Source organism: Bufo gargarizans, chromosome 4 (genome assembly GCF_014858855.1).
Source record: "Bufo gargarizans isolate SCDJY-AF-19 chromosome 4, ASM1485885v1, whole genome shotgun sequence".
In the NCBI taxonomy this organism is placed as follows: Eukaryota; Metazoa; Chordata; class Amphibia; order Anura; family Bufonidae; genus Bufo; species Bufo gargarizans.
Genome location: NC_058083.1, coordinates 492,298,287 through 492,316,711, shown reverse-complemented (window position 1 = coordinate 492,316,711; position 18,425 = coordinate 492,298,287). Strand labels below are relative to the sequence as shown.

The following is an 18,425-nucleotide window of genomic DNA, read 5'->3' as shown; positions in this document are numbered from 1 at the left end:
TTTTTGTCATGTGCATGAGGCCTCAATAAAATTGTCTTTGTCTTCATGCAAAAATCACAACTTGGCAGAAGAGCTGATGCCATGCGATGACTCAACATTCACATATCTACTTCATGGTGGTGGCTGACATCTGAGATGACCGGTGTTCACGTGACGTAGTCAAGGTTCTGATTGCTAGCTGTGTATCACTATTACTTATAGGCCAGGGATCAGCAACCTTTGGCACTCCAGCTGTGGTGAAACTACAATTCCCAGCATGCTCTGTTCATTTCTATGAGAGTTCTTAGAAGAGCAGAGCAAGTATGCATGCCTGGGAGTTGTAGTATTACAACAGCTGGTGTGCCGGGGGTTGCTTACCCCTTATAGGCAATTAATAGGACATACGGACAGGGATTGTCCTGATGGGATATCCATATCTATAAAATGGATGTGTAGATGCAGCTGAGGCAGCAGCACGTCAACATTTAGACTGACCAAGTACATTAGGATCTGGGACAGTTGGAATTGCTCGTCATATGCAGCTGTCAGCTTCACCCTGGTATATACATAGTGCCTTAACGTTTTAGAGGCAGAACCCATTTAGCAGAAGGAAGCAAATCTTTAATTATGTTCTATGATTCACAATTTAAAAGTCAAATGAATTACGGAAGAAAAGGCCATGCATGCGACCCATTTTGGCAACTGTGGGTGGCTGATTCGGTAACTGTCTCGTTGGATCATACGTTCCTGGACCGGGAGTTTTCTAAAATAAGAAGAAAAAGAAAATTTGAGTTAAGTGATCCGAACAGCAGCACAAAACGCTTGAGAAAGCACAGAGATCTGGAGAACATGTGGCTCTATCCAGGCTAAATTAAGGGGCTAGAGATGAGTTTCATTAGTTCCCATGATAGAATACATTGTCTCCTGTCTGGCTTTTAACGTTTTGCTCCAGGCTGTGCGGCAATGGTCTTTGCCTTATGTGCCCTTATTCAGAAACACCTAAGAAGCTCTACTATTATGTTATATCATTCACATTCCAGCTCTGTGGTGAGGGTTGTGGTACAGGAATACGGTATACTTTTTTTATTTTTAAGTGCGTCCATGTCTAATGTATCCATCTCATAGCCAATATGTCATATACTTATTTATTACATGTTTATGGACAAAATTATTGTTATACCTACACAGTACAACTACAGGGGCTTTTCTGACATCCCTTTCTAAATCCATAGATATTAATATGGAGTTGCCCTCCACCCTTCATGCTCCATACAAGACTTTGGAGTGTGCCTCTGGGAACTTTTGCCCATTAATCCAGAAAAACATTTTTGAGGTCAGGCAGTGATGTTAGAGAAGAATAACTAGCTCACAGTCTTTGTTTCAGGTCATCCCCAAGGTGTTGGATGAACATTTTTGAGGTCAGGCAGTGATGTTAGAGAAGAATAACTAGCTCACAGTCTTTGTTTCAGGTCATCCCCAAGGTGTTGGATGGGGTTAAGGTCGGGTCATGTTCTTCCAAACAGAAGTCACTCAACCATGTCTTTATGAAGGTGTGTCTCAGACTATCTCAGACTTCCTGTAGGCACTACAGGTAAACTGGAGTCAAAGATCAAATCTCTAAGGCTAGTTTCACACCTTAGGTGTGAATTCAGGAAGACTGTTCCTGTAGACAATGCTGGAGATCAGCTGGACACAAACCACAGCGTGCAGCTGTATAATTACCAGATGTTGATTCAGTTACATATTTATTCCCAGAGAATTCTTGTACAATCACTCAGAATTGAGAAAGCTCGTTGGAAGATTGAGTGAAACGTTTTCAAGAAATCTACAGTAAGTCCAGTTGCCTTGATTTATTCTTTTACAGACACAGCGTGCAGTAGTTTGTGTCCGGCCAATTCTCTGCATTGTTTGCCAAAATGTGGCTGGATCTCCGCCAAACCCCATATACTTAGATGGGCAGGCAGTCATTCCGTTTGTATCCGGCAGTGCCAGATCCAGAGAATTCCAGCAGGCTGTTCCGGCAGAATTAACATCACAGGTGTGAAACTGCCCTAGCCTAACTGAGCAGAGCTGAAAAGCAGCCAACGAGTAAGAGCAGATACGAATGACCTAGCTATACTGATTTATATATTATAATCTGTCATGCTGACAGACCCATTTAATTTAGGGCATCTATTAGGAGTGGACTGGGAACTTAAAGTGGCCCTGGGGAAAAAAAAATGTCCAAATTGACAGAAGGCAGGGCCGACACAAGTAGGAGGGGCCAGCATAGTACGGCACAAAATACTGCCCCAGTAGAGCAAAAGACCTCAGCGCAGCACAAAATACCTTATGTCCTGTGCGCACAATGATAACAGCAAATATTACAATTAAAAGTGGATGGGCACATGTTCTGTATGGATGGAGTTTATAGATTCAGAATAATTTCCTCTGGTGGGTCCAACAACAGAGATACGTGAGATAAAGTAATCTCATCCATAAAACTACAGTCTACCTCTGCCTAACCTGAAACCATTGATAACAGAAAACAAAAGATTGTATCCAATCGCACAGTAAAGCCTGTATTACACCAGGAGATTGTCGGGCCAATAAACGCTAATCGTTAGTGATGATCTGCCAGTGTAATACTGCCGCCGATTAGCCGATAAATGAGCAAACGATCGATCATCGGGCAATCCAAATCTTCGAAATCTTTTGAGAAGTTTAAAAATGATTGTTTGCCGGCAGCAGATTGCTGGGAAGGAACCCTTCCTTTCCAACAATCAACTGGAAAAATCGGGCTGTCTAATACAGGAGCCTTAGGGCTCATGCACACGAACGCGCTGTGTTTTGCGGATCCGCAAAACGCTGATGCTGGCTGTATGCGTTCCGCAGATTGCGGAACTGAGCGGGCGGCCTATGATAGAAATGCCTATTCTTGTCCACAAAGCAGACAAGGATAGGACATGTTCTATTTTTTTGCAGGGCCATGGAACAGAGCAACAGATGCAGTGAATGGGTCCGCATCCGAGCCTCAAAAAATGCGGCTCTGATGCGGACCCAAACAATGGCCGTGCGCATGAGCCCTTAGATGTAGAGGAGATAGACTTTAAGTTCTGTGCTCCTCCAAATCTCAGTTTAGTTCATATAGAAAAAGCAACTAGCAAGTCGCCATTTACAAAAACATCTGTACATCCCCATGTACTAGTGTTAACCTGTCAGTCACCATTACTGTTAACATTTTCCTGACACTTCTCCCGTGCCGAAAGTGACACATGGAGCAGTGGAAGCACAGCTTGCCTTTAAGTAACTAATGATACACAGGAGAGTGAATCACCGAAGAAAGACAACTATATTTGGCTCTGTCTCTCGTTCTCCCTCAATGTACTACTATGTAATAACAACTAATACTGAGGGCAATGAAGCCGCATGCTGGAAATAAATTCCCTTTGAGAAATCCTTCTGCGCTGACACCGGTGGAGATGATCGGAGCTAAAATAAAAATAGCAACTTTCCTCTTCTCTTGATAATGTGATAAAGCAAGTGTGGCTACGAATGGCAGTCTGTTACGTGTTCTCTTTATATCTAATGGAACGTACAATACCGGAGTAGTTATAGCAATTTTATCTGTCCCAGCACGTCACAAAATATTAATTTGGATGTCTATAAAAAGTATTCCTGTCCATTGGACTTTTATCTCTTTGCGTTATAAGTTTCTATCTATTATACAGTAAGCTGATGGCAGGGTGTTGAGCTGCTGGGACCATCAGTGATCAGCTGTAAGTTATGCAAGAACTGGTCGGCGAGTGTTCAGTTCTCGTGCTGTGCCACCACAGGGGGAATATAGCATTACACATTACCCACTGAACGAGCAAGTTCTAATGTTGACTGGGTGCCTGACTGACCTCCCCTTTCTGGTCTCTCTTAACATGCAGAAGATGACCGCACAGACAATTACTGGCCCCAGTAGTGACCCGATATGGAACAGGAATTGGAGACCAGCAATGGAACACTAGGTTATGGGGGAATGGGAAGGTGAGAATCCCTTGATTAATAGTTTTACGTTGATCTGAGCTGGATTTAAAAAAATTTTAGCAGCCAGACAACTCATTTAAGTCAGTAGTTTACATATACCGTGGTGTTTGAAAGTTTGTGTATTTCTGCGTAAATTTTACCTAAAAGTACATCAGATTTTCACACCTAAAAGTAGATAAGTATAATCAAATCAAATAAATGAGTCAAAATATTTGGCTTGGTCATTTATTTATTGAGGAAAATGATCCAGTATCACATGTCTGTAAGTGGTAAAAGTATGTGATTAGCAGATAATTTGAAGGTGAAACTAGAGCCAGGTGTTTTTAGTCAATGGGATGGGTAATCTGTTTTATTAAAAGAACAAAGATTGATCTTCACAACACGTTTATGGAAGTGTATCTTGTCACAAACAAAGGTAATTTCGGAGGACCTCAGAAGAAGAGTTGATGATGCTCATCAGACTGGAAAAGGTTACAAAACTATCTCTAAAGAGTTTGGATCAATCCACAGCCGGAAAGATTGTATATAAATGGAGGAAATTCAAGACCATTATTAACTTCCCCAGGAGTGGTTGACCTATAGTCATTAAGGTCACAAAGAAGCCCAAGATATTGTAATAGTATTAACACAATTGCACACCTGGTATGTGGAATCGTCAAGGTCTGGAAAGCAAGGTAGGAGTCCAGTGACAAGTTATAGTCAAATAGTCCAAGTTCTCTACACACATGAATGGTAATAATTGTAGCATGAGACAGAAGCATAATCAGGTAATAGTCCAAGTTCGGTACACAGATGAATGGCGATAGTTGTAGTGTGAGGCAGAGGCATAGTCAGGTAATAGTCCTGTACACAAATAAGCGATTCAGTTTGTAAGAGCAGTAGCAGGACTAGAGCGTGAAAGCACAATATTCTGGCAAGGAGGAAATGGCAAGGGCTTAAATAGGAAGTCCTAGGGTTGAGTTAATTAGGCAATAAAGGCAAGACTATAAAGGGGCAGAAAACTTTCCATCAGAATCAGGAAAGGTGCGGTCTAGAAATTCCAGTAGCTCAGTACGAAGAACTACTGTCTGGGATGCAGGAGTTTCTGGGTTCAAATCTTGACACGTATTCTCTAAGCAACTACAGGCCTTTCTCACATTAGTTAATGTGCATGAGTCCACCGTCAGGAGGACACTGAACAACATGGCAGGGTTGCAAGGAGAACTACTCTCCAAAAAAAACATTGCTGCCGGTCTGCAGTCTGATAAAGATCACCTGGACAAGCCAGGAGCCCATTGGAAAAATTATTTGTGGACAGACAAGGCCAAAATAGAACTTTTTGGTTTAAATGAGAAACCCTATTTTTGGAGAAGGAAAACCCTGCTTTCCAGCATAAAATCTTCACTCCATCAGTGAAACACAGTGGTGGTAGTATCATAGTTTGGGACTGTTTTGCTGTATCTGGGCCAAGATGCCATCATTGATATGACAATGAATTCTGAATTATACCAGAAAATTGTAAAGTTTCAATGTCAGGACATCTTTCCATAAGCTGAATCTTAAGAGAACTTGGGTAGTGCAGCAAAGCAACGACCCTAAGTACACATGTCGTTCTACCAGGAGTGTAGCTATAGGGGAAGCAGCTGCTTTGGGGCCTGACCTCAGAAGGGGGCCCTACCCAGGAGGAGGTATAAAATATTTTATTGTCAGGGCCCCCTCAACAGTATTATACAATGACATTATATACAGTGATAGTAAATAGAGTGACATTAAATATATTTTATACATGTTGAAAACAGATGGAGTGGCGGCCTGGCCTGAGAGAGCGATCTTGACTAGTCACAGGAGTGGGGGTTGCATGGAAGTAGGGGGTGCAAAGGAAGTGGGGACGTTCAAAAGTTTGCTGTGCGGCCTAGTCATTTCTAGTTACGCCACTGCGTTCTACCAAGGAATGGTTAACGAAGAATAAAGTTTTGGAATGGCCAAGTCAATGTCCTAACCTTAATCCAACAGAAATGTTACGGAATGACCTGAAGTGAGCAGTTCATGTTAGGAAATCTACCAACATAACAGAGTTAAAGCTGTTTTAACAAGCTAAAATTGCTCAATTGATCAATTATGGAAATAATTTAGTTGCAGTTATTGCTGCACAAAGGGGTCACACCAGATACTGAAAGCAAAGGTTAACATACTTTTGCCACTCATAGACATGACCATTGATCAAGTCTAATATTTATGACTCAATTATTTGATTTGGTTATCTTTATCTACTTTTAGGACTTGAGTGAAAATCTGATGTAGTTTTAGCTTACATTTATGTAGAAATATAGAAAATTCTGAAGGGTTCACAAATTATCAAGTATCACAGTATGAGAAAGGCTCCCACAGCAAAAATTATTTGGTGATGGGTTTTGCCACTTTATGACTAGCTAACCGAATTTGTTAGCTAGTCATGAAGTTCTGCACAGGTATTTGTCACCAAAGGGCACTCCTTCAGGTTGTCCCATGCTGCAGTGTTAGACTTATAGAGTGACAACCTCCTAAATCTTCTGTCCATAGCAGATACAGAAAGACAGAACCTTGTTATTCCAATGAGTTCATGTACCTACACATAGTAAATGGAGATGTTTAAATAGGCAATCATGTAATGCAACCAATATGCCAACGTTACACTGGGTTGTCTGAAGCAAGGTGGCTTCTGGTTGGGTTATTGGTGATGGTAGCCCTTGTCTTCATTTTTTCCATTAGAGAAAAAAATAATTTTATTGTTATGATATTTTGGAAACATATGTGTTCTTATTTTTTATGAGGGTCTATCATTGTTATTTGGTTTTCTTTTTAAGCAAGCTGCATTTATTTGTACCCTATTCAAAAGCATAAACCTTTCTGCTTGCCCAGAACACATGATAGTGATGTCGTTCTATTGTCAGGTTGTTCGTACATATTGCTGCTGGGTTGTTGCTAAGTTTTCAGACAGCTGAGGGATTAACATGTTGGCCTCTGCACTGCCTGAAAACCAATCTGCTAATGAGGAGGAAGGTATAATTGCTGGGCCAGACCGACTAATTCCATGCCAGCTTGTAAGCAGAAAAATGACTTCCTTCACGGTAATGATCTGTGCAGAACATGTACTCAGACCACCATTCGGACCACTCTAGGCTATGTCTCTGTTGAGCAGGCTATTAGCTGTCTTTGTCTCAATGGACATTATCTCCAAAGGCTTTATGTTTGTTTTGTTGCTGAAGAAAACTCGATCTGCAAGTCACGTGAATTCAACTGGTTATTTTTGCCATTGTTTTCTGCAGCAAGTAGAATGATGACTTAATCAATGACTAAGACCTAAGGCTGACTAAGACCCAGGGTTATTACTCAGTACGTTGTCCGTTCAAATTTACTGAGGATTAGGACGTGGTATCTTATCACCCGCACAATGTGTTACTACATGCTAGCCAAATATGTTCAGTTCATGCTTAGCAAAATGACCTGCTCACTGCTCAGCCAATGATAATTACACTGCATATTATCAAAGCCGTGATGATACAATGGCATAAAATTTGTCCAGTGTTTTATGACCCAACAAGATAGCAACCAGTCCCGCTAACTGCAGAAAAAAGATACTCAGTTTGCTAACCTGGTAGCAATAAATAAGTACTAAGTGGGTCCTTTCCTTATCTAAGTCTTGCACAGCCATTATGACATCAGTGTGGTCTATCAGGTAAAGGTCAGCTCCTTCCCCCTGACTCTAGACTCCTCTACCATGCTTGTATGTGTTTTCAATGAGTAGAGATGAAAAAGCTGCTGTCAAATATATCGGGTGGTCTATCCCTTAGGAAATTAAAAGGATCAGGAGTTGAAACGTCATCAGTCAGGGGAGAGTCAGGAGCTCTCCATACCGTGTGCCAGCCTACAAGGGGAGGTGCGAGGAGTGGAGAGGATGGGAGTGGTGGCTGAGGCAATGAAAGTGGTTGTAGGCCTCACAGTAGCTAATCCTAGCTCCAGCGCTCTCCTGAGCTGCATGGGCACTGAATGGAGGGGTGCACCCTTTGCTCCCCCCAGGTCACACCCTAGGCTTGTGGCTCTTGACTGGTGGTGGCCTTGGTAGCGGATGGTTGGCAGGGTGCAAGGCAGGAGGAAAGGTGAAAACAGTATCTTTCCTGAGGATGATGGGTGTCACAGTGCAATTATAGGCAGAAGGCACAATTCTCCAGTATTTCACAAAGCAATACTTTTACAGAAGGATCTGTATTAGGGATAAGCAGTATGTTGTTGCCCTCTAAGTCTCTCTAGAAATACCATACAAGATTTTCAAATGGCCAAAGGAGTGAAAATCCTTTCTCTGTATTTCTGCAGTTCCCAGCTGCGGGGTACAGTCCTAGAACAGATGGCCAGTCCATCTCAGAAGTGTGGCAGATGCTGAAACCAGTTAACCGTCACTACATGCAGTAAAGTCCAAAACTGTAAGATTGTGTTACATTTGCTGTCTCGTCCAAACACTGCCTTTTTGGTACTCAACCATCTGCAGAAATTCAATGCTTCTTTCCTCAGAGGTTGATCCTTAGCAGAGCTGCTTTTGTGACAGCTTTCATAGGAATAGTGTTTTCCTGGTGCAGGATTCTGTTTTGGCCCAATTTGCATGAGCACACATCAAACAGGTCTTCACTGTACCCTAACTTGTTGAGAGGAACTCTCTACTACAGTGATGCCCAACCTACGGCCAACGGGCTACATCCGTCCCGTGAAGCTGTATCATGCGGCCCGTGCTTGCGCACAGTTGCAGTACTATTTCTAGTTTTGCGGCACAAGTGCTTTTAATGGTTTCATGCCAGTCGGGTCGGACCTGGCCGGTGGTGAAGCACTGCCCAGTTAGTTACATAACCTATATCATGAAATATATAGGGGCAAAACGCAAAAAATTAAGAAAAAAATTAAATATATACAGTGGGGGCCAAAAATTTAATATGTACACAGGGGACATATGGAATATATATAAAGAGAGGGCAAAAATGGATATATATACAGAGGGGGTAAAATGGATATATAGATATATACACAGAGGGGGGCAAAATGGACATATATATGCACAGAGGGGGCAAGAAATGAACCCACCCGCCCGTACAGACCCCCTCTGGACTCTCAGCAAGCCATCAGAGCACGTTGAAGAAGAAGGTGAGGACGAGTCAGATGGGAGCAGGAGGTCTATGAAGGATGTGACTGGCGAGGTGTGGTAGTGGTGTAAGTAATTGGACCTGAGCTTATTTCTTAATATGTGATCACTATGTCTGGTGCCCATGTGGGCCGCCTGGTTTGCTCCTCAGAACGTGCTGAGGCCTCTTTCACACTTGCGTTGTCCGGATCCGGCGTGTACTCCACTTGCCGGAATTACACGCCGGATCCGGAAAAACGCAAGTGAACTGAAAGCATTTGAAGACGGATCCGTCTTCAAAATGCTTTCAGTGTTACTATGGCAGCCAGGACGCTATTAAAGTCCTGGTTGCCATAGTAGGAGCGGGCAGCGGGGGAGCGGTATACTTACAGTCCGCGCGGCTCCCGGGGCGCTCCAGAGTGACGTCAGAGCGCCCCATGCGCATGGATGACGTGCCATGCGATCACGTGATCCATACGCTTGGGGCGCCCTGACGTCACTCTGGAGCGCCCCGGGAGCCGCACGGACGGTAAGTATGCTGCTCCCCTGCTCCCCGCTACACTTTACCATGGCTGCCAGGACTTTAGCGTCCCGGCAGCCATGGTAACCATTGAGAAAAAGCTAAACGTCAGATCCGGCAATGCGCCGAAACAACGTTTAGCTTAAGGCCGGATCCGGATCAATGCCTCTTAATGGGCATTAATTCCGGATCCGGCCTTGCGGCAAGTCTTCAGGATTTTTGGCCGGAGCAAAAAGCGCAGCATGCTGCGGTATTTTCTCCGGCCAAAAAACGTTCCGTTCCGGAACTGAAGACATCCTGATGCATCCTGAACGGATTTCACTCCATTCAGAATGCATTAGGATAAAACTGATCAGGATTCTTCCGGCATAGAGCCCCGACGACGGAACTCTATGCCGGAAGACCATAACGCAGGTGTGAAAGAGCCCTTAGCAATATTAATGAGGAAGAGAGGACTCATAATATTGCACCACAAGGCATTTCTAGAGAGAGTTTCCTGCATTCCACTCCTTAGTCTTGCTATGTCTAGACATGTCTCACCTTCACAGTAGTAATGCTCAGAGATGTGCCCCCTTCACAGTACTAATGCCCAGATGTGCCCCCTGCACAGGGGTGATGCCAAGATGTGCCCCCTGCACATGGGTGATACCCAGATGTGCCCCCTGCACAGGGGTGATGCCCAGATGTGCCCCCTGCACAGAGGTAATGCCCAGATGTGCCCCCTTCACAGGGGTAATGCCCAGATCTGCCCCCTTCAGAGTACTAATGCTCACATGGGCCCCCTTCACAGTAAAAATGCCCAGATGTTCCCCCTTCACAGGGGTAATACTCACATGTGCCCCCTTCAGAGTAATAATGCTCACATGTGCCCCCTTCACAGTAAAAATGCCCAGATGTGCCCCCTTCACAGTAGTAATGCTTACATGTGCCCCTTTCACAGTAAAAATGCCCAGATGCGCCCCCTTTACAGTAAAAATGCCCATATGTGCCCCTTCACATAAAAAATGCCCATATGTGCCCCTTCACATAAAAAATGCCCAGATATTTTCCCCTTCACACGAGTAATGCTCACACGTGCCCCATCACAGTGTTTGCATTTCTTTCCATCAAAGCTACCTGGTCCTGGCCCGCGAAATTTATACTATGTCAAGTGCGGCCCTCAGACGAAAAATGGTTGGGCGCCACTACTCTACTACCCTAGCCAGGGGAAAATGGGACAAGCCTATTACCCGTCAACTACTACCAATACTGCCAGAGTAACTTTTTCCGCCCTGGATTACAGGATACACAGATCACAGTTAGCATAAGCTACATTCACACGTCAGTATTTTCCTATATCCCGATTTTCGGTCCGTTTTTTGCGGATCCGTTGTTCCTGAAAATGTTTCCGTATGTCATCCGTATGTCATCCGTTTTTTGCGGATCCGCAAAAAACGGAAACATGTATACATTTCAATAATCAAATAAAGTTGTTTGGATTTCTTTGAAAAAAAATAGAAAAAAAATAAATAAAAAATTTGTTATGTGTTTCCAGGAACGGATTCCGCAAAAAACGGATGACATACGGAATGACATCCGAATGTCTTCTGTTTTTTGCGGATCCATTGACTTTGTATTGTACCAGGATCCGAATTTTGCGGAAAAGAATAGGACATGTTTTATATTTAAACGGACATGCGGAACGGAACAGAGTGAGAAAATGAGAATGCTCGGACTGGGAGAAAATGTCTGTATGTGATTTAAAAATGTCTGGCTGAGTGATTTAAAACAGAGGGTGGTTATTAATGGTACACACTCAGATTGGGTCACTGTCACTAGTGGGGTACCTCAGGGGTCAGTATTGGGCCCTATTCTCTTCAATATATTTATTAATGATCTTGTAGAAGGCTTGCACAGTAAAATATCAATTTTTGCAGATGACACTAAACTGTGTGCACTAAGAGCTACCATTACTCATTTATAGTCGGTATTGTACCACTTTTATTTAGAATGACCCCTATTTCTTAGCTTTATTGTTTGTATATATAACGGTGTGCAGCAATTTTGTTTTTTGTTGTTACTAAACTGTGTAAAGTAATTAACACTGACGAGGACGGTATACTACTACAGAGGGATCTGGATAGATTGGAGGCTTGGGCAGATAAGTGGCAGATGAGGTTTAACACTGACAAATTTAAGGTTATGCACATGGGAAGGAATAATGCAAGTCATCAGTACATACTAAATGGTAAAACACTGGGTAACACTGACATGGAAAAGGACCTAGGAATTTTAGTGAACAGCAAACTAAGTAGTAAAAAACAGTGTCAGGCAGCTGCTGCCAAGGTCAATAAGATAATGGGTTGCATCTAAAGGGGCATAGATGCCTGTGATGAGAACATAGTCCTACCACTATACAAATCGCTAGTCAGACCACACATGGAGTACTGTGTACAGTTCTGGGCTCCTGTGAACAAGGCAGACATAGCAGAGCTGGAGAGGGTACAGAGGAGGGCAACTAAAGTAATTACAGGAATGAGGGAATTACAGTACCCTGAAAGATTATCAAAATTTGGGTTATTCACTTTAGAAAAAAGACGGCTGAGGGGAGATTTAATTACTATGTATAAATATATCAGGGGTCAGTACAGAGATCTCTCCCATCATCTATTTATCCCCAGGACGGTGACTGTGACGAGGGGACATCCTCTGCGTCTGGAGGAAAGAAGGTTTGTACACAAACACAGAAGAGGATTCTTTACGGTAAGAGCAGTGAGACTATGGAACTCTCTGCCTCAGGAGGTGGTGATGGTGAGTACAATAACGGAATTCAAGAGGGGCCTGGACGTATTTCTGGAGTGTAATAATATTACAGGCTATAGCTACTAGAGAGGGGTCGTTGATCCAGGGAGTTATTCTGATTGCCTGATTGGAGTCGGGAAGGAATTTTATTCACCTTGTGAGTGAGGAAAATTGGCTTCTACCTCAGTTTTTATTTTGCCTTCCTCTGGATCAACTTGCAGGATAACAGGCCGAACTGGATGGACAAATGTATTTTTTAGGCCTTATATACTATGTTACTATGTTACAGCCTCAGCTCTGCTGCATCAGTATATATTACCGTGCCAGTCTTCTATTGCCAAGATCCTTCTTAATACAATAGATGCCCAGAGCAACCTTTCCACAGTTCCCCTTACCAGACATCCGTGCCAATAAAGACAAGCTATGATTAAAACCAAGAATCAAATAATAGATGTTTCCATTCTCCACTTTTAACGACACCTTACATGCCGCGTTATAATTAGTTTTCACTTTGTGGTGCCGCAATAATGTAAAATGAGCCATATGCCAACTTTCATTGATTTTACAAACCAAACAACTCTATAGAAAATATGATACAATAAGCAAACGCCAGCGACAGGTTAATTAACTAGTCATTAACTCACCAAACAATAATTAACTCACAAATTACCGCTGAATGCGTCGCCTAGAGGTAATGTTTATAACTGTGGGTAATCATTTGATGTTACACCTTTGTTTTGCCTCTATTGAATGCACTGCAGAGGGAGGAGAGGAGTAGTAGAGTGCTTACATTACTAATATTGGATAAATAAATGTATTTATACCTGACAAGTTACAGCCCTTGTCCAAATTGTAGCTGCGCCTCTCCCTTGCTCTTTTATGACTCACGGGGTGTTGGCACGGGGTTTGTGTTTGCAGGTTGAATACTAGTATTTTTAGTCGTATCTGGATTAAATTGAGGCCGAAGCAGAGCCCAAAGGGACCTGACAGTCTTCATGAACACAGCAGAAAGCCTGTACAAGGGGACTCGGTGGCCACCATACAGCGCTCCTCAGGGGTGTATACAAACGTCTCTATACATATGTGACAATTTTTATTCTGTCAGATTTTTACATAAACTAACAGAAAAACAATATCATTAAGACATATGTTAAATCAAGGCAAAAAGTAGTCTATATGACTAATTGTAAATACTTAGTAGAGAGATATGGGCACCATATTACAGCGCATGACAGTCCAGGGGTGGTACAGAGGCATAACTACCCTGGGCGAAATTACCAGGGTAGGAGGTATAGCAACTGCTATGGGGCCCCGACAACTAAGGGGGTCCATTCGACTCAGACATAAGGTATAGTCAGTGGTAAAATGTATAAAAGTTGCCATGGAAATTTTAATATGACCCCATTCTGAGTTTTAAAGGGGTTGGCCCATCTCATACATTGGAGGCATATCGCTCAGATATGCCACCAATCAGTGGCATACATAGAGAAGTACGGGCCCATAGCAAGGATCAAACCAGGCCCCCCACACAGGACAGAAGGGTTTCCGCCTAAACCCTTTTCAATGACCCTTGGGCCATTTTTCCACTGCTTCATTTGCTAAAAGCTGTGCTGTAGGCTGATAGCTGTAGGCTGTTTGGGCATGCTGGGAGTTGTAGTTTTCCAACAGCTGGAGGGCCCCAGGTTGAGCATGCCTGCTTTAGAGGGTAGTAGAGTCCTGACAAAGTTTTCACCCCCAGTAGAAGAGGGTATGATCCTAACTAAGACTGGGCCCCCTCTTGCCCTGGGCTATGGTAGTTATGCCCCCTTCCACCAATGTCTGGTAGGTACGGGCCCCACCTCGTGGACCAGCACCTATATCTAGAACAGAGCCTGCAAAGTGAAGGAGAGTGGAATGTGCATGCACTGCCGCCCTCCGTTCATTTTTTATGGGAGCAGCACTCTCAGCTATTTTCGGAAGCTCCATAGAAGTGAATGCGAAGAGCAACACGCAAGCGCGGTCACCGATCCATTCACTTCTCTGGGGCTCATGGAAATAGAAAAGCAGTACTATTTAGCTGATTGGTGGGGGATCCACATACCACATCAGCTGTTTGGGTGTACTCCTGTAGCTTGACGCCAGAAGTTGGCACTGAAACTACACAGTACTCTTTACTACAGCACTATTCCCATTGAAATCAATGGGATCAGCGTTGTAGAGACGAGCTGTGTTCACTATACAGTTGACTGAGCTTTGTAGTTCCTTTGCCAGAGCTACACCATAGTTACCAACTGTCCTAAATTTGGCGGGACTGTCTCTGATTTACCTCATTAACATGGGTGGAGCTAATGTAAACCCCACCCATAAGCTGGCGTCCCTGAGCGGTGACTATGCGTTCCCAGGGGCACCTAAAACGTTGGCAAGTATACTGCACCCAAACAGCTGACCAGAGGGCATGTGAGGCGGATAGGCGGATAGGTAACAGCTGGACAAGCCCTTTAAGAGTTCTTTGCTGGGTTTGTTTCTCTAACAATTATTAGTATTTTTGCTAAAATAATTGATGACAAATAAGAAATATTATTACCCCCCAAAAATAATAACATTAGAATGAAGTGAGAGTAAAAATAACGCATGTATAGAAAGAGGCAAAACCATAACTGTGCAGGAGAATATAAGGCTGTGCGTAGCCCAGAGAAGGCCGGAAGCAGTTATGAGAGTACATACATTTTTATGAGGGCGTACAACTTGTTTGCTTGTCGGCAGTGAGAGGAAATGTGTAATTTGCAGCTGCTCTAATGGCTTAGCACCTGATAATAAAACAGCTGCCATTCTCCACTGCCACTAAATGTAGCGCAGCATAAAGGCCACTCCATGTAAACTAGTCCTGAAATGTTGGCGTCCTACCAACTGCACTTCCTCGCATCCAAGCGACTGCCAATCACTTCGCTACATAAGTTACCCAGTGTGATTTTAACAACGCACTGACTTCAGTGTTTCAGCCATCCCAGAATACTTGACATAAGTAAAACCGGACATTTTACAACAACTGATAACAGCCCAGGATTGTTTCTATGGAGCATTAGAATTTCAGGTTAGCTGACTGTTTCTACGTGTGCAGTGGCCTAGTGTAATATAACGTTGCACTTGCCTGATTTAGAAAACCCACTTCTCTTACTATATTCTGAGATATTAAATAGGGATGCCCCATTCCGGACCCTCATCTATCAGCCAAAGCAGATTACGGCTGCAAAGAATGGCCATGAAGTGGCTGATGTAAAGACTATACTTCCCAGAAAGTGAGTCATCAGAACAGGCTCTGTGCAGACACTGAACAAGCAGGGAATGTTGGAAGACTTCAGTTTTTTTAGTTTTTTTTTAGATGCCTTCAGCACTCTTCCTCCCCCCACCGGACCAGTAAAGCTATACTTACTTGCTTCCCGATCCTCCATTCGGGCCCCATGGCCCTCACTTGTAATACTGGGTCATGTGCACCACTGTAGCCAATGTCCCCAAGAGGCATGTCACTGCTAGGTCACATGCCGCTTGGGAAAATGTCACCTCTGAGGCTAGTCATTGGCTGCAGAGGCGCATGTGACCACATCCATGCAGGAAGTTTACAGGTGGTACCACAAGTTTGGTGAAGTCAGCCGGAGAGCCACGAAGGTTGAACTGAGCGTCGAGGGGCACATAAGTTTAGCTGTCCTCACAGGTCTCACTAGGTTGGGGGATAGCTAATAAACAATTCCCGGACAACCCCTTTAAGGGCTCATTCACACGGCCATTGGTCGGCCGTGCCCGTATTGCGGCCCACAATATGGGGGCACCGGCTATGTGCACCCTGCATCACAGATGCAGACCCATTCACTTGAATGAGTCCACAGTTCAGAAGGTCCGTGCGGAAAGGAGGCACGGAGCCCCACGGAAGCACTATGGGGTCTCTCTCCGTGCCTCCGCACCGCAAAAAATAGAACATGTTCAATTTTTGGGCGGTGTGGACAGATCACGGACCCATTCAAGTTGAATGGGTCTGGATACGTCGCGGCAGCCACACAGATGGTGCCCGTGCATTGGAGACCGTGTGAATGAGCCCTAACCCTGCAGTATTGCTAATGCAGCTCTGCTTATACCTTATCTATATGTAGAAAAGTAATGCAATATATTTTTCTTTTACATATTTTTATACTTACACTGTATGAGGAGCTGAATCTGGGCACGCTGGATTTAAAGCTTGATGAAATACTAGGAGAGGAGGCGCTCTTCAGATTATAGTCGCCAGGTCCTGGACCTTCTTTCTAGAAAATAAAGAAAATCCTTTGACTGTTATCATTATGTAGCTATGACAATTAAACATTTGTAGTAACTGGTAGTAATGACCAAGTATTCTGTATAATATTATTATAATTATTTATCTTGTTCCCTTGGAGCCTGTAACCAGTTCTGGTGGAAGACTGTTCTACAGCATTACAGCTCTTGCACACAAATGTATTTTCTTTTAGTGTCCATTCAGGTTTTTTTTGCGGACCATATGCAGAACCATTTATTTCAATGGGTCCGCAAAAAAAAACCTGAAGTTACTCAAAAAAATAGAACATGTCCTATTATTATCCGCATTATGGACAAAAATAGGACTGTTCTATTAGGAGGCAGCTGTTCCGTTCCACAAAATATGGAATGCACACGGACGTCATCCGTATTTTTTCGGATCCGTTTTTTGCAGACCGCAAAATACATACGGTTGTGTGCATGAGTCCTTAGGGTGTGTTTACACTGTGGATTTTGATGCTGTCAAAATCCACCGCTTTTACCACTTCTGAAACTGCCACACTTTCTGCCACGGCAGTTCACTTTGGATGCAACAGATCACCTCACGGCTTAGCCCATTGAATAGAGCTGAACAGCAAGCAGACACCCGCTGCAGCTTCAAGCAACGTCTATTCTCTAGCAGTTACAATGCCCCCTGTAGTGCCCACTAGTACTTACAATGCCCTCATTATGTCCCAGTAGGTAAAGTGCCCACTGTATGTCCCCAATACGTATAACTTTCCCTGCAATTACATAGGCCACTCTAGTACCTCCAGTAGTTGCAATGCCCCCTGTTGTGCCCTTAGTAGTTATAATGCCCCCTATAGTGTCCCCAGTATTTATTATGTTCCCCAGTAATTCCCCTAGTAGGTATTATGTCCCCTTGTAAAGCACCCAGTAGGTGTAATGCCCCCAGTGGTGCCACAGTAGTTAAAATGCCTCCTATAGTGCCCTCCATAGGTATTATGCACCCTAGAGTACCCTTAGTATGTATTATGCCCACAAGTATTATACCCCTTATAGTGTCCCCAGTAGGTATTATGCCCTGTATAGTTCCATCAGTAGGTATACCCCCTGTACTACCTCTGTGGGTATAATGCCCCCTATAGTGCCCCTAGTAAGTATTATGCCCCTATAATGTAGCCAGTAGTTACAATAACCCCTCTGTAGGGCCCCCAGTAGGTATAATGCCTCCTATAGTGTCCCCAGTAGTTAGAATGGCCCCCTGTAGAGCCTCTAGTAGTAATAATCCCCCAGTAGTGCCCCCTGTAGGTATTATATCCCCTAGAGTACCCCCAGTAGATATAATGCTCGAAGATATTATGCCCTTTATAGTGCCCCCAGTAGGTATTATGCCCCCTGAAGTGCCACCTGTAGGTATAATGCTCCCTATAGTTCCCCTAGTAAGCATTATGCCCCTATACTGCCCTAGTAGGTATAATGCTAACAGTGGTGCCTCAGTACTTATGCTGCCCCAGTTGTTCCCCCAATACTTATTCTGCCCCCCTGTTGTGCCATCAATACTTTTGCTGTATCCTGTTGTATCCCGAATACTTTTACTCGTGCCCCTATTTTACTGCTCCCAGTACTTTCAACCAGGCTCAGACTGGCCCACAGGGGTACAGGTGAATCCCCCCGGTGGGCCCCTGAGCAAGGTGAGCCCCTAGTCTCCCACCCCCTGCACAAGTGGCACATAACACAGTAGACTTCCTGCACTACATACATATA

General features: G+C 43.8%; 1 protein-coding gene across 1 annotated transcript in view; it reads right to left on the bottom strand.

The window, feature by feature from the left end:
- Window positions 1–604: 604 nt before the first annotated feature.
- STPG4 (sperm-tail PG-rich repeat containing 4) overlaps window positions 605–18,425 on the bottom strand; it is a 98,881-nt gene continuing 81,060 nt past the window's right edge. The window contains 2 exon segments of the mRNA XM_044291280.1: window positions 605–742; window positions 16,583–16,687. Coding sequence (XP_044147215.1) covers window positions 605–742; window positions 16,583–16,687 — 243 coding nt within the window.